This window comes from Heteronotia binoei, chromosome 14, assembly GCF_032191835.1.
Source record: "Heteronotia binoei isolate CCM8104 ecotype False Entrance Well chromosome 14, APGP_CSIRO_Hbin_v1, whole genome shotgun sequence".
Taxonomy (NCBI): Eukaryota; Metazoa; Chordata; class Lepidosauria; order Squamata; family Gekkonidae; genus Heteronotia; species Heteronotia binoei.
In genome coordinates this window covers 61,107,482-61,124,719 of record NC_083236.1, presented here as the reverse complement: position 1 = coordinate 61,124,719, position 17,238 = coordinate 61,107,482, and the positions used below count along the sequence as shown (strand labels likewise).

General features: G+C 47.2%; 1 protein-coding gene across 1 annotated transcript in view; it reads right to left on the bottom strand.

Moving 5' to 3' along the window:
• LPCAT2 (lysophosphatidylcholine acyltransferase 2) overlaps positions 1–14,125 on the bottom strand; it is a 71,191-nt gene extending 57,066 nt beyond the window's left edge. Inside the window, exon 1 of the mRNA XM_060253779.1 lies at positions 13,957–14,125. Coding sequence (XP_060109762.1) covers positions 13,957–14,115 — 159 coding nt within the window. The 5' untranslated portion in view covers positions 14,116–14,125. The remainder of the gene's footprint in view (positions 1–13,956) is intronic.
• Between the last annotated feature and the right edge of the window lie 3,113 nt (positions 14,126–17,238).

Below are 17,238 nucleotides of genomic sequence, written 5' to 3'. Positions count from 1 at the left end.
AACAACAACAACAGAGGAAGCAATGGCAAACCAACTCTGAATGTCTCTTGCCCGCTGTCCAGTTTGAAACACAAGAACATCAAGTAAGGTGATCATTTCACTTGGCACAATGCAGGTATTGCAAACAAGGTCAGTTTGAATGTTGGTCACGCAAAAAAAAAACTCCATTTCCAGCATCCCTGATATGTGCCTTAATACACCTGCCCAGGGGTGGAATTCTAGCAGGAGATCCTTTGCATATTAGGCCACACGCCCCTGATGTAGCCAATCCTCCTGGAGCTTACAGTAGGCCCTGTACTAAGAGCCTGGTAAGCTCTTGGAGGATTGGCTACATCGGGGGAGGGGGTGTGGCCTAATATGCAAATGAGTTCCTGCTACAAAAGAAGTCATGAGCAGAAATACAGGGAATTCAATTCTTCTCATCATTGGGTAACAGGAGAATGGGGAAGAAAACACAATCTCCCCCCCGCCCCAACTCTTGGCATAGTTAGTAACTTCAGGTGGTCTCTCCAGATTCCATTCAGTAGACACAAGGTCAGAGGGGAGTTCCAAAACCAGGGTGAAAACTGAATGAAGTTTCTAGTTCTTGCAACAAAAGCAGCAGCTGTGGGAACTTGGAAGTCATCTCCCCGCTCTACGTTTAAGAGAACGTTATAAATAGAGAATTAAAACGCCTTTCCAACGTTCAAAACAGGTGCCAAACAGAAAGACGATACCAGGGCGGGGCGAGGCTTCCGAGCTTTCCTTAAAAGCCAGATCAGATAAGAGGCCAATTAGTATCCCTGGAAGCTGCATTCCCAGAAGATACAACTTTAAAGACCTGCATCAAAAGCGGCAAAGCTCTTTCAAAGAAGACGTGCCTATTGCCACTGTTCGAACCGGAAAGGCGACATGAAAGAGGTTCACGAGAGAGGTTATGAAATATCCTTCCCTTTTGATGGAGAGGGAGGCTTGAGGTGTAGAGGCAGAAGAGTCCAAACACTTCCTTAAGACTTCTGACCAACTTCAGCGCTATGAATATCCAAGGGCTAACAACCAATGCAGAATGGAAACCCACTCTAGTTGGGTAACATCACCGTCATGTGCAAGTTCAATAGGCTTGGAACAGAACAGTCCCTTTCCTTTCGCCCAGTCTCCCTCTCTGCTCTCCTCATCAGAATTCTTTTTATTAGTATGCCATGCCATCTTACATCTATAAATACAATGTGTGTGTTGGGAGGGGGGGGGGGTTCAAGGCAGATTTCTGACCTAGACTGTCCATCATCAGGTGAACAGCAACATTTGAGACTGGAAGGGGGGGGTGCATCACATGTATTCTGCCACAAACGGACAACTGAAATTATATATTTAATCTAAGAGGCTCCAGTTATTATAAAAAGGTAAAGGCGGTCCCCTGTGCAAGCACCAGTCGCTTTCGACTCTGGGGTGACGTTGCTTTCACAACGTTTTCACGGCAGACTTTTTGGGGAGAGCCAGTTTGGTGTGGAGAGCCAGTTTGATGTAGTGGTTAAATGTGTGGACTCTTATCTGGGAGAACCGGGTTTGATTCCCCACTCCTCCACTTGCAGCTGCTGGAACGGCCTTGGGTCAGCCATAGCTCTGGCAGAGGTTGTCCTTGAAAGGGCAGCTGCTGTGAGAGCCCTCTCCAGCCCCACCCACCTCACAGGGTGTCTGTTGTGGGGGAGGAAGGGAAAGGAGATTGTGAGCCGCTCTGAGACTCTTCGGAGTGGAGGGCGGGATATAAATCCAATATCTTCATCTACCTCACAGGGTGTCTGTTGTGCGGGAGGAAGGTAAAGGAGATTGTGAGCCGCTCTGAGACTCTTCGGAGTGGAGGGCGGGATATAAATCCAATATCTTCATCTACCTCACAGGGTGTCTGTTGTGCGGGAGGAAGGTAAAGGAGATTGTGAGCCGCTCTGAGACTCTTCGGAGTGGAGGGCGGGATATAAATCCAATATCTTCTTCTTCTTCTTACGGGGTGGTTTTCCATGGCCTTCCCCAGTCATCTACACTTTCCCCCCAGCAATCTGGGGACTCATTTGACCGACCTCGGAAGCATGGAAGGCTGAGTCAACCTGGAGCCAGCTACCTGAAAACCAAGCTTCTGCTGGGATCGAACTCAGGTCGTGAACAGAGGGCTCCGACTGCAGTACTGCAACTTTACCACTCTGTGCCACGGGGCTCTTCCGGTTATTATAGGAGTCTGAAAACAGACCTTGCTTTTAGTTCAGGCCCCCTGGCCCCACTGATGGACTTCCTGAGGGCACCTGGCTTTTCTTTTGTTTTTGGCCACTGTATGACACAGAGGGCCACTGCCGTGATCCAGCATAGCTTCTCTTATAGCTGACAACACTTATTACATAACTCAGCTAGAAAGGGAAAGTGTGGTCTAGCAGTCAGAAAACTAGACTAGGACTCGGGAGAACAACCGCCCTGGCTGCAAAACGGTGGCCAACCACCAATGTGTCTGCCCAACCACAAAGGAAAGGGAACAGAGCAGCAGGGAATGCCATGGCAACAGGTGCATGAACTAGAGTTGCCAACCTCCAGGTGGGTCCTGAAGAGCTCCTGGAATTACAGCTGTTCTACGGAGCTGTTCTAAGAGCCCCGTGGCGCAGACTGTTAAAGCTGCAGTACTGCAGTCCTAAGCTCTGCTCACGACCTGAGTTCGATCCCATGCAGAAGCAGGATTTTCAGGTAGCCGGCTCGAGGTTGACTCAGCCTTCCATCCTTCCGAGGTCAGTAAAATGAGTACCCAGCTTGCTGAGGGGAAAGTGTAGATGACTGGGGAAGGCAATGGCAAGGAAAGGAAAAGTCCCCCGTGCTAGCACCAGTCATTTCCGACTCTGGGGTGACATTGCTTTCACAATGTTTTCACAGCAGACTTTTTACGGGGTGGTTTGCCATTGCTTCCCCAGTCTTTTACACTTCTCCCCCCCCCCCCCCAGCAAGCTGGGTACTCATTTTACCGACCTCAGAAGGATGGAAGGCTGAGTCAACCTTGGGCCGGCTACTTGAATCCAGCGTCCGCCAGAATCGAACTCAGGTCGAACCACCCTGTAAAAAGTCTGCTGTGAAAACGTGAAAGCAACGTCACCCCAGAGTCAGAAACGACTGGTGCTTGCACAGGGAACCTTTCCTTTCAAGAGTCCTGTGGCGCAGAGTGTTAAAGCTGCAGTACTGCAGTCCTAAGCTCTGCTCACGACCTGAGTTTGATCCCCGGTGGAAGCTGGGTTTTCAGGTAGCCGGCTCCAGGTTGACTCAGCCTTCCATCCTTTCGAGGTCGGTAAAATGAGTACCCAGCTTGCTGGGGGCGGGGAAGCGTAGATGACTGGGGAAGGCAATGGCAAACCACCCCGTAAAAAGTCTGCTGTGAAAATGTTATGAAAACAATTTCACCCCAGAGTTGGAAACAACTGGTGCTTGTACAGGGGACCTTTCCTTTCCTATGGACCACAGAGATCAGTTCCCCTGGATAAACTGCCGCTTTGGAAGGCAGCTTCTACAGCATTATACCTTTCCGAGGTCCCTCCCCTAACTCCACCCTCTGATCTTCAGAAATTTCCTAACTTTGTGTTGACATTGTTCCTGTCCACTTCCGCCAGCCTTGTTTCCACATCCCTGTGAGGATGCAGCTGAGGAAGCAATACATCATCATCATCATCATGGCTATTGTTGAGCAGGAACGCAGTTCCAGCTGGCTTGGTGCCAGGGGTGTGGCCTAATCTGCAAATGAGTTCCTGCTGGGCTTTTCCTACCAAAAAAGTCCAGTGTGGAATAATGGTGTTGTCAGAGGGTGTGGCAGAATATGCAAATGAATTCCTGCTGGACTTTTTCTATAAAAAAGGTCTGGTGTGAAATAATGGTGATGTCAGGGGGTGTGGCCTAATATGCAAATAAGTTCCTGCTGGGTCTTTTCTACAAAAAAGTCCTGTGTGAAATAACGGTGATGTCAAGGGGTGCGACCTAATATGCAAATAGGTTCCTGTTGGTCTTTTTCTACACTCATGTGCACGAGTTCCTGCTGGGCTTTTTCTATAAAAAGTCCTTTGTGAAATAATGGTAACATCAGGTGTGTGGCCTAATATGCAAATAAGTTCCTTCTAGGCCTTTTCTACAAAAAAAATCCTGTGTGAAATAATGGTGATGTCAGGGGGTGTGGCCTAATGTGCACATGAGCTCCTGCTGGGGTTTTTCTACAAAAAACTGTTGTTGTCGTTAGCTTCCAAATAAACAAACTTTAATGAAGTCTAGACCTTTATTAAAGAAAAGATCAGTCTGCACAGTGCTAACACCACAAGGTGGTGAAATAATAATTGTTGTGTTAAGAAGGACGCATGAATTTGCAGGAAACTAGAATTCTTCACTCAGGAACAAAAGGACACAGCCCAGTTCTAAAGCGACAAGCCAAGCTGACCGACTTCCTCCTCATAACAGGTTTGACTTCCTCAGAGAAAATACCCCAATTCAAGAGTCAAAAGGCAGATCTGCAAGCCTTGGGAACAAATACACTATTCTACCCCCCCCCCCCCATCCCCCAGTTAGTACATTCGTCCTAGAGTCAAGACAACAACCAGAACTGTGGCCTTAAATTCCCCCAGTGACAATGGCAGCGTTCACACAGCATACATGCTCTGAATGCTTCCTTTCATATGGGAATGGGGAATCCTGCACATGGGTGTGAAAATCCACCTTTACCCCTGGCGGGGAGAAGGAGAAGATGAAGGAGAAGACTGCAGATTTATACCCTGCCCTTCTTTCTGAATCAGAGCGGCTTACAATCTCCTATATCTTCTCCCCCCACAACAGACGCTCTGTGAGGTGGGTGGGGCTGAGAGGGCTCTCACAGCAGCTGCCCTTTCAAAGACAACTCCTCCAAGAGCTTACAAAAAAAGAGCCTTGTAAGATCCAGGAGGACTGGCTACATCAGATGGGTGTGGCCTAATATGCAAAGGAGAATTCCACCCTTGCAGTGGGGTATAATGCCATAGAGTCCACCCTCCAAAAAGGCCATTTTTCTCCAGGGGAACTGATCTCTGTAGCTGGGAGATCAATTGTAATCTTGGGAGAGCTGCAGGTATTACCTGGAGGTACCTGACCTCATACTTTTCTCCTGTGTCTTTCAGTCATCTGAACAGCCTCAAAATGACCCCCACCCCTGTGTGCACAAAGCCATGGGAAACTTGTTTCATGTTGTTGTTCAGTCGCACAGTCAAATCTGACTCTTTGTGACCCTATGGACCAAGTCACGCCAGGCCCTCCTGTTTTCCACCATCCTCTGAAGTCTGCTCAAATTCGTGTTTGTTACATCAGCAACGCTGTCCAGCCATCTCATCTTTTGCCGTCCCCTTCTTCTTATGTCTTCTGTCTTTCCCAGCATCAGGGTCTTCTCCAGGGAGTGCTCCTTTCTTATTTGGTGGCCAAAGTATTGGAGCTTCAGGGAACAGTCTGCGTTGCTTTCCCTTAGGACGGGCTGATTTGATCTTCTTGCAGTCCAAGGGACTCTCAAGAGTCTTCTCCAGCACCACATCTCAAAAGCATCTATTCTTCTGCGCTCAGCCTTCCTTATGGTCCAGCTCTCACAGCCATACATTACTACTGGGAATACCATCGCTTTGACTATATGGACTTTTGTTGGCAGGGTGATGTCTCTACTTTCTATTATACTGCCCAGGTTCACCATAGCTGCCCTTCCAAGGAGCAAACGTCTTTTAATTTCATGGTTACTATCACCATCTGCAGTGATCTTGGATCCCAGGAATGTGAAGTCTGTCACTACTTCCATGTCTTCCCCTTCTATTTCCCAAGGTGTGATGGGGCCGGATGCCATGATCTTAGTTTTTCTGATGTTGAGTTTCAAGCCTACTTTTGTGCTCTCCTCTTTCACCCTCAGCAAGAGGTTCTTTAGGTCCTCCTCACTTGCTGCCATTAGAGTGATATCATCTGCATATCTGAGGTTGTTGAAGTTTTTTTCCCTGCAATCTTAATTCTGGCTTCTGTTTCATGTTGTTGTTCAGTTGCACAGTCGAGACCGACTCTTTGCGACCCCATGGACAAAGTCACGCCAGGACCTCCTGTTTTCCACCATCCTCCGAAGTCTGCTCAAATTCGTGTTTGTTGTATCAGTAACACTGTCCAGCCATCTCATCTTTTGCCGCCCCCTTCTTCTTTTGCTTTCTGTCTTTCCCAGCATCAGGGTCTTCTCCAGTGAGTGCTCCCTTCTCATTTGGTGGCCAAAGGATTGGAGCTTCAGCTTCAGCATCTGACCTTCCAGTGACCAGTCTGGGTTGATTTCCCTTAGGACTGACAGACTGGATCTTCTTGCAGTCCAAGGGACTCTCAAGAGTCTTCTCCAGCACCACATCTCAAAAGGATCTATCCTTCTATGCTCGGCCTTCCTTATAGTCCATATCTCACAGACATACAGTACTACTGTTCCATGTACAAACACATTAATATATATATATATATGTGTGTGTGTGTGTGTGTGTGTGTGTCACAAAAATAATTCAAGGCACCACAAGAGTCTTGTGTTAAGTTTGTGTTACCTCAGAAGCCACTAGTTACCCATGCAGTGAGAAACCATTTGCTATTTTCAAAGGAAAGCGGCCCCACTCTTAAGAACATAAGAGAAGCCATGTTGGAGCAGGTCAATGGCCCATCCAGTCCAACACCCTGTGTCACACAGTACACACATATACCTACATACACACACACACACACACATATATATGTAGATTGATATATATAGATCTATATAGATATACTGTACTATACTATATAGATATACTGTAGCTAATAGCCACTGATGGACCTCTGCTCCATATTTTTATCCAATCCCCTCTTGAAGCTGGCTATGCTTGTAGCCGCCACCACCTCCTGTGGCAGTGAATTCCACATGTTAATCACCCTTTGGGTGAAAAAGGACTTCCTTTTATCTGGTTCCCATCCCCCGGGCTGTGGACCAGTACTGGTCCATGGCCTGTTAGCAACTGGGCCATGGGTTGTACAATTATTTCATTATATATTACAATGTAGCAATGATAATAAGAAGAGAACGACGTTGGATTTATATCTTGCTCTCCACTCCGAATTTCAGAGTCTCGGAGTGGCTCGCAATCTCCTTTACCTCCCCCCCACCTCCACAACAGACACCCTGTGAGGTAGGTGAGGCTGAGAGATCTCTCACAGCAGCTGCCCTTTCAAGAGCAACTCCTACGAGAGCTATGGCTGACCCAAGGCCATTCCAGCAGCTGCAAGTGGAGGAGTGGGAGATCAAACCCGGTTCTCCCAGATAAGAATCTGCAAACTTAACCACCACACCAAACTAATAGAAATAAAGTGCACAATTGTATTATCCCGAAAGCATCCCCCCTCCCCGGTCCATGGTCCCAAAAAGGTTGGGGACTACTGTCTAATACATGGGGCGCCCTATGCTAACAGCTGGCTTGAACATATGAAGCTGCCTTCTACTGAATCAGACCCTCCTGGGTCCATCAAAGTCAGTATTGTCTTCTCAGACTGGCAGCGGCTCTCCAGGGTCTCAAGCTGAGGTTTTTCACACCTATTTGCCTGGGCCCTTTTTAGTTGGAGATGCCGGGGATTGAACCTGGGACCTTCTGCTTCCCAAGCAGATGCTCTACCACTGAGCCACAGTCGCTCCCCTAATGGTCTGGGGGACCCAATTTATTTAGCCAAATTACCTCAAATTGGGGAATTACATTAACAGTCAAATGGCCAGAGCAGGATCAACAACCTGTGTCTACGGGAGTCAGAATTCTCCAGAAACCCCATGAATTGAAGAGAATGGCTGCTAAAATGCAAGGTGTTTTTTTATTAATAAGATCACACAATCGTACAGTTACACGAGCATTCACACAATCATAGCCCAACTAGGAGTATACAGAGGTGAAAAAATTGGATAGGGGCATTTGCATTAGCAGGATCGAAGCATTGATCATGGGGTGATAATGATCAGAAGATGATGATATTGGATTTATATCCCACCCTATACTATGAATCTCATAGTCTCAGAGCAGTCACAATCTCCTTTACCTTCCCCCACACACACACACACAAGAGACACTCTGTGGGGCTGAGAGAGCTCTCCCAGAAGCTGCCCTTTCAAGGACAGCTCTGAGAGAGCTATGGCTGACCCAAGGCCATTCCAGCAGGTGCAAGTGGAGGAGTGGGGAATCAAACCCGGTTCTTCCAGATAAGAGTCCGTGCGCTTCACCACTACACCAAACTGACTTCTTACCTGTCCAAGAGAAGAGAAGATCTCAACAGCCACAGCAGGAGGGAAGGGGGCAGCAAGAACCGGCCAGCAGATCTCACCATAATGGACTCAGACCTGATCAGAGTCTGGGGGCTACCTCTGCTGCCAATCAAGGGGTACTACCAGGAGGGGTAAAGCTGCAGTACTGCAGTCCAAGCTCTCTGCTCATGACCTGAGTTTGTTCCCGGCAGAAGCTGGGTTCAGGTAGCTGGTTCAAGGTTGACTCAGCCTTCCATTCTTCCAAGATTGGTAAATGGAGTCCCCAGCTTGCTGGGGGGAAAGTGTAGATGACTGGGGAAGGCAATGGCAAAACACCCCATAAAAAGCCTGCTGTGAAAATGTCGTGATGCAATGTCACCCCAGTCGGAAACGACTGGTGCTTGCACAGGGGACTGCCTTTACCTTTAAGATTAATAGCAAGTACAAACTGCATTAGTTTTCCTTTTCTTTTTTACTTTCAGATTTGCAAAATGTTTCCACGAGATGCAGGAAAGTAGAGTGTCCTGTTTCCAATCCAACTGCTCTTCTACTTTCAGATTTGCACAAGGCTTCCACAAGCTGGAAAAGTGCCGTTGCCCGTTTTCCAGGAAAGCAAAATTTTCTATGATTCCCATTCAAAAGATCTTTCTGTCTTTCTTTCACAGGAAGAGGCAAGCCCCACAGCTTTGAACCAACTTTTAACAACTCAAAACATGAGACAGGAAATCCTGTTCTTAGTGATTGGAAGCCACCAAATAGCTGAAATGTCCATGTGACTGAAGAACCACCGTCAGATTTTTAAAATTAGCATTTAAGCCCATGGATATGGAACCTTTGATACAATGCTTCCATTTAGAATGGGAGGGGGGGAGGTAACTGCAGATTTAAACATTTGGTACCTAGTGCATGAAGCTGCCTTATACTGACTCAGACCCTTGATCCATCAAGGTCAGAATTGCCTGCTCAGACTGGCAGCTGCTCTCCAGGGTCTCAGGCAGAGACCTTTCATAGCACCTCCTGCCTGATGCTTTTAACTGGAGATTGAACGCGGGACCTTCTGCATGCCAAGCAGAGGCTCTACCAAAAGAGACACAAGCCCCATTCCTGAGTTGGGGGAGATACAGAAAGAGGAGTTTGCATCATCATCATTATTATTTCAAAGTATGTCCGTCCTGCAGAAGTCACATCCTGTACTTGCACATGACCCATTAAAAAAAAGAAAAAGTACTTTGGCTAGCAGATTCTGAAACTGAAGATAACCCAGATGAAATCACCGGACACTCACACATTCAAAGCTTTGGAGCAGAGTTCCCCATTTTTTTTTAAAAAAAAAAAAGCAGGAAGTGACAGTAACCTACTCGACAGTACAGGAACTGACATAACCAGAGCTTCTTTTTTCTTTTTTTTTTAAAGCAGGAATACTTGGATCAGGGGTGTGGCCTAATATACAAATAAGTTCCTGCTGGGCTTTTTCTACTCCCCCCCCAAAGCCCTGGAGACAACCAGAAAGCAGGTGACATATCTGCTTCGGTTGTTTGACTGGTAAAAAAAAAATGCAGCCGTCCAAGTGACCGGTCTAATATTGATTAAATATTTTTGAAGCATTGGCTTTAAGAGAATAAATGATATTCTACCTGCCAACAGGCTTCAGATCAACTAACCGTCACTGGGGAACTACGAAAGCATTTTGCAGTATTTTAACCTTAGCACAGAGACATTTCGAATCTGACAAATTGAATCTGACTAATGGAAGAACGTCGATCTCTGAGGCTCCAACTGCAACTGTTGTAAAAGCTGGAGTGTCTAAATATAAATTTGAAGGAAATACTGGACATGCCATTATTGAATTCAAGGCTTTACCTAGCATACTGCAGCCTGAAGAAGGCGCATGGAATGGACAGTTGCCTAGGCAATCCGTTGCTGTTGTAATTACCTTCTGTTGTAATGTTGCCAATGTTGTTAAAACCTGGCATCTAGTGTGCAGTGGTTTTTCTGTCAATAATATCGATAATAAATGGTTTTGTTTCAAAATATAGAGTAGCAAGCTAAGACTTGTATCAACTGTTGTTACTTTTATGCAACCGTTTTTTTTCCCTTTTGTTACAAAAACAAAAAACGCTCCAGCAGTCTTCAAGCTAGAGCTACAAGGAAAAGTGACTACACACAAACCCACAAAGGTGCCTTAAACTGATCCAGACCCTTGGTCCATCAAAGTCAGTATTGCCTTCTCAGACTGTCAGCAGCTCTCTCTCCAAGGTCTCAGACAGAGGTCTTTCGCATCACCTACAGCTAGTATTCCCTCTAAGCGGAGTTGGCGTGAGCTAGCTCACAGATTTTTGCCTCTGGCTCACACATTTTTTGTCTTCGCTCAGGAAAAATGGTCCCAGAGCACAGTAATTGATGCAGCAGCTCACAGCTTTCATCCCAGACGCTCACAAAGCAGAATGTTTGCCCGCAAGACTCCACAACTTCGAAGGAACATTGCCAGCTGCCAGAACTTTTTAAACTAGAGAGGCCAGGGATCGAACCTGGGACCTGCTGCGGGCCAAGCAGAGGTTCAGCCAGTGAGCCGCCACCGCCCCCCCCCCCCCCAAAAACCAGATGCTTGTAAATTATGCATATTGTACACACAGAGCTGACTTATAATCAGACCACTGGTCCATCAAGTCTTGTCTATTCAGACTAGCAGCAGCCAAACAGTGTCTCGAGCAGAGAACTTTCGCATCACTCACCATCTGATCCTTTTCATAGAATCACAGAGCTGGAACGGGCCATATGGGCCCTCTAGTGCAGGGGTGTCAAAGCTGCAGCCCAGGGGCCGAATCAGGCCCCCAGAGTGCTCCTATCAGGCCCCCTAGCAACTGGCTGTCGTCTGCTTCCTTCTCCCTCTCTCTTGCTTTCTTCTGCATCACAAATTGTAAGAGGAAACCACAGAAAAAGTACAAACACGAAAAAACCCCAAAAGGCTAACGGTTGTGAATTCCTGGCAGCATACTTTAAACCAACTGAAGTGTATAATTCTGCAAATACAAAAATACAATTTACAAAAAAGCAGTTTACATCAATTTACAGGAGTAGATTCCTATGTCTACAAATTGACTTGGCAGAACCCCCGGCGGAACTGGGAGGACTTAATTCATCAGTTCAAAATATCACGAGTTCCACTGCAATCATTTTCACACTTTTGAGACAAACCACAGTGCCATTCTTCAGAGATGGTCCGTGGTGCAAGAGCTAAACCCCAATTCCATGAGTTGATCACGGGGCCGCACGCCAGAGCCAGCTGTTTCACACTGAATGGTTTCGTCAGATATTCATGCAGGGGTCTTGCGATTCTTCATATATTTATAGTCAATATGTTAAACATTCCGAGTAAAGATTGCTGGCTCCTCCCAGGACAATCTTTGAAGAATGGCACTGTGGTTTGCCTCATAAGTGTGACCATGATTGCAGTGGAACTCGTGATATTTTGAACTGACGAATTAAGTTCTCCCAGTCCTTCAACATCACAGCTTGCTTTGCCAAGCTTGCTCAATCTCACAGGAGCTACAGGGCAAAACCTCTGTTTTCTCCTTTGGCTGAGGCGCCTCCCTTGGGGAGGAAGAGGGGGAGGCAGAGCTTGCTTTGTTGAACTTTCTCAGTCCCGCAGCAGAGCTACTGAGCCAAGCCTTTCTTCCTTCTGTTGGCTGAGACTCCACTCCTCCTGATCTCCTGGGGAAGGAAGGAAAGTCAAAGCTTCCTTTGCCCAGTTCCCTGGAAGGAATACAAAGACCAATGAGTACTAATGTTTTAAGCACATTTTATTTCATTTTTTAATCGCTAATTGTGTATATTTGTGTCCTTTATAAAGTTTATATCTCTGCTACCTAAACTTAAGGAAAAGGAAAAGTCCCCTGTGCAAGCACCAGTCGTTTCTGACTCTGGGGTGACGTTGCTTTCACAACAGACTTTTTACGGGGTGATTTGCCATTGCCTTCCCCAGTCATCTACACTTCCCCACCCCCCCAGCAAGCTGGGTACTCCTTTTACTGACCTCAGAAGGATGGAAGGCTGAGTCAACCTCAAGCCGGTTACCTGAAAACCCAACTTCTGTAGTGGCAGCTAATCTTAAATAGGTACACATATGGCCCAGCCCAACATAGCCCGGCCCAACAAGGTCTCATTTATGTCAGATCCGGCCCTCATAACAAATGTGTTTAACACCTCTGATCTAGTGCAACCCCCCCCCCCCCCCACTCCATGCAAGGACATAGGAAGCTGCCTTATACTGAATCAGACCTCAGTCCATCGAAGTCAGTATTGTCTACTCAGACTGGCAGCGGCTCTCCAGGGTCTCAAGCTAAGGTTTTTCATACCTTTTTGCCTGGACCCTTTTTAGTTGGAGATGCCGGGGATTGAACCTGGGACCTTCTGCTTACCAAGCAGATGCTCTACCACCGAGCCACAGTCTCTCCCCACCTCCCTAGGATCCAGAGGAGAAAACTGAGTTGAAAAGAACTCTGTAGTCTCTTCCAGCCCTCACCTGGGATCTCATTTATTTATTGTTTATTTATTACTTTAAATTTCTATCCCGCCCTCTCCACGAGCGGACTCAGGGCGGCTGGCAACATTCATATTCACAAGTTAAAACCAAGAAAAACCAAAAAAACATAATTACAATTTAAGATTTTAAAACCATTTCGTGGTGCTGTATCACTACAATATAAGCGAGTTCTTCTTTCCTGAAGGTGATCACATAGTACTCTATAATGATGTCGGGTGGCAGTTCTCTCCAGGTTAGACATCAAAGGCCTGTCGGAACAATTCGGTCTCACAGGCCCTGCGGAAAGTCGAAAGATCCCGCAGGCCCCTTATGGCCTCCGGGAGAGCATTCCACAATTCTGGTGCTGCCACCGAGAAGGCCCTAGCTCGCATCAAACGCAGCCTAGCCTCCTTTGGTCCAGGGATGGACAATAGATTTTTTTGTCCCTGAACGCAGTGCTCTCTGGGGAACATGTGGAGAAAGGCGGTCCCCCAGATAGACAGGCCCCTGACCATAAAGGGCTTTAAGGGTCAATACCAACACCTTGCAAGGGACTCGGAACACAATAGGTAGCCAGTGCAGCGCTTTCAGATCTGGAAAGCCAAGCTGGGTCAGTCCTGGTTGGTACTTGGGAGACCAACCTCCCCAACGCAGCCTGGGCAGCCCCTCTCCCCAGGACCGGCCCAAAACCCAGACCGAAGAAAGCCAGCGCTCAGCCTCGGGCTCGCCCACGAAGCCAGCGCCCCTTGGCTTTGAGAGATTCTCAGCCTGCGCTCGCGGGGACGTCACCAAAACAGGTGGGGCGCCGAGGAATTTCCTCTTCCAGACCGGGGTTTAGGTAAGGGGGGGGGGGCTGCAGCGGTGGGCAGGCCGGCTCTCCCGAGCCCGTGGGAATTTGCGCGCAACGGGATGCGCTGCGCACGTGCGGGGAGCGCATCTCCCCGGCTCTCCAAGCGCGCGCCCCCGTGCGCCTTTGGAGAGGCGCCGCTCCCCTGCCTGCCTTGCGCTTCTCCTCTCCAGTCCCGGGCGGGCGGGGGGGGGGGGTTATTGCACGGGGCGGGGGGGCGCCTTCCTCGCAAGCATCCCTCCCCACCCCCCTTTCACCCCAGATGCCCTCCTTAAGCCTTCTCCCAGCCCCGCCTCCGGTTTGTTTCTAGGCGCCGCTGCCTCCTACCCGGTACTTGTCCTTGGCATCCAGGCGCTTCTCTTGCACGAAGGGGTTGAGCACCTGGGGTGGGGAGAAGGAGTGCTGCCTGGGCAGCGTGAAGACCCGCTGCGCCTGGGCCATGCCGCTCTCCACCGCCGCCGCGGCCGCTTCTGTGCAAAGAGCCATCGCCGCCCGCTTTAAGAGGCCGGCCGAGACGCGGCCAGCGCCCTCGCTCCGCCTTCTCCTGGCTGCGCCTGCGCTTGACGCCCAGAGGAGAAAGAGCAAGCGCATGGCGGGTTGCCAACTTTTGCCCTTGAGCCCTGCGCCTGGCCTTTTCGGACCCCTCTAGCAAAGCGCGGGGCTTATCTTTGTGTCCAAACCACAAATCAACAGAAACAGCCTTCATTGGATATTGTTGTTGTCCTTGTTAAACAGGTGTTCCAGACTATAGGCTCAGACTAGCCTATTTAAAAAAAAAAAATGATTGTCCACTGGCAACCCCAAAGTGGAGTGGGAGATGTCAGACAGAGAAGCTTCAAAGGGAGACTACAAGATGAGAGGACTGCATTCGACTTCATTCACAAATTCAGAACAATGGACCTAGGGTTGCCAGGTCCAATTCAAGAAATATCTGGGGACTTTGTGTGTGGGGGGGGGGAGTCAGGAGAGTTTGGAGGTGGAGCCAGAAGACATTGGGGTGGAGCCAGGTGCAAGGGTGTGACAAGCGCTGTTGAACTACAAAGGGAGTTCCGACCATCATGTTTAAAAAGATTGCATATCTTTTAAATGCCTTCCCTCCATTGGAAATAATGGATAGGGGCACCTTCTTTTGGGGCTCATAGAATTGGACCCCCCAGTCAAATCTTTTTGAAACTTGTTTAACAGCGTTAAACAAAAAACTTTTAGTGCTGGAAAGTCACGGAAATAAATTTGGCTGGCACGCATATTCGTATTATGGAAAAAAGAAGATGGACGTTTTTTTCTCTCACCATTATATAAGAAGTAATTTATTAAATACATGGATGAAATACAAGAAATATGGAGATGAGAGAAGACCGTTATGGATAGTGCCAGCTGAAGTAATAAAAATAACGGCTGAGATAGGTAAAGAAAAGTGGCTGCCATATCTCTCTCTCAGCTTGACTTCGCGAACGAAGATTTAAGAAAGGTGCAGTAGTCCACGTCTGCTGCAGGCTTGCTGGTGGCTGACAAGACCAATGCGGGACAGGCAGGTCCGGCCACAGTGGCTGCAGGGAAAAGTCTGATTTGGGGTTGGTGCTGTAGCAGTACGATTCTTCCTCAATCTCCTTTTGTCCTCAAGACCAGCTATGCGTGCGTTCTCAAAGGAAGAGACAGCCTGATGGATGGTGTGCCTCCATGCTGCCATATAATCAATTATTAAAAATATAAAGTGGAAAAATAGAACTGAAAACTGCTGAAGAGTTGAATCATAAATATGATTGGTTTCAAATGCAACAAATAAAGAGCTTGGTGGAGAATGATATTAAAACTGAAGAAATAAGGAAAGAGCAAACAGAAATGGAAAAAGTTCTGCTTGGAGACAATGATCAATTAATTTCAAAAGTATATAAATTACTTCTACAATGGTCTACAGAAGATGAAGTAGTGAAATCTCAAATGATCAAATGGGCAATTAATGTAAATAAAGAAATAAAGATGGAATCTTGGGAATATCTGTGGAAGAACTCTATGAAACTCTCAACATGTCAAAGTAGTAAAGAAAATTGTTTTAAGATGATGTATAGATGGTATATGACTCCTACAAAATTAGCAAAGATGAATAACAAGATGCCAGACAGATGTTGGAAATGAAAAAAGCATGAAGGTTCTTTCTAACATATGTGGTGGACTTGTGAAAGAGCAAAACAGTATTGGCAGATGATTCAACAAGAAATTTCTAAGATATTGAGATATGAAGTAATGAAAGTTGCAGAGACTTTCTTGTTGGGATTACAAATGGAAAAAATTTCCAAAAGAAGATAGAACTTTAATCTGGTACTTGCTTTCAGCTGCTAGGACATTGTATGCACAGTTGTGGAAGCAAGAAAAAATGCCAGAGAAATGGGATTGGATTATAAAAGTTATGACATGGAGTGAAATGGACAAATTAACAAGAATATTAAGAGACTATGATTTAGAAGCTTTTAAGACGGAGTGGAACAAGTTTAGAAGATATGTAGAAAAAGAGTGGAAAATAAAAGGACACTGGACAATTTTTGATAATGATTAAGTTTTAAAAAGAAGAAGAATATAAATTTTTGTTTTAATAGTTAAGGGTACCTTTAATATTTTTTTAAGTATATAACACTGGCGGGGGGTCAAGTAACGGGGGGAGGGGTGGTTGGAAAGTAATATATGGGGTAGATAGATTTTTTTAAAGTTGTAAGATATAGATATAGATTTATTACCATATATTACCAATAAAAACTATTTTAACACTAAAAAAAAATCTTTTTGAAACTTGGAGGTGTTTTGAAGAGAAGCGTCAGATGCTATTCTGCAAATTTGCCTCATCTGCCTCAACCCCCCGCCCCCAGAGCCCCAGATACTCACAGATCAATTCTCCATTATACCCTATGGGAATTGGACTCCATAGGGAATAATGGAGTGCCCATCACACATTTCCCTCCCCCCTCCCGCTTTCTGATGACCCTCAAGCGGAGGCGGGGTGTCCAAACCGGGGGGATCCCCTGCCCCCACCTCGGGATTGGCAACCCTAAATGGACTCCTGCAGGGCTGAATAGGGACAGAGGATGTTGATTTCATTATAGACTAGGGTGACCATAATGTCTGAAGGCCAGCCAGGGACACCTCTGGGGGGGGAAGGTAGGGGTGCGCGTGCGCGAACCGCGCGCGCGCCGCCGGAAACAGGAAGTGACGTCATGCCACCGCCGGAAACAGGAAGTGACACCACTTCCTGTGACATCATTTCCCCCGCGTCACCTGCCGGAAGCGGGAAGTGACATCACTTCCTGTGACATTACTTCCCCCAAATGACATCATTTCCCCCAAATGCCACTGCCGGAAACAGGAAGTGACTTCACAGCACTTCCTGTGACGTCCCCAAAAATCCCCCAAATATCACCGCCGGAAACAATTTTGTTCTCAAATCCTGTATATACTTCATCAGTATATGGGATAAGGCACTTTCTCAACTGTGCTGCATAATGCAGCCTATTTATTTTGTCCTGTTGGCTCTGTTGGCTCTATCTGCGCCACCTTCATCACTTTCGGGGTGTGGATCCCCCAGTGGGGTGGTCTCGCGACTCCCTCCGCCGGCTGTTTCTG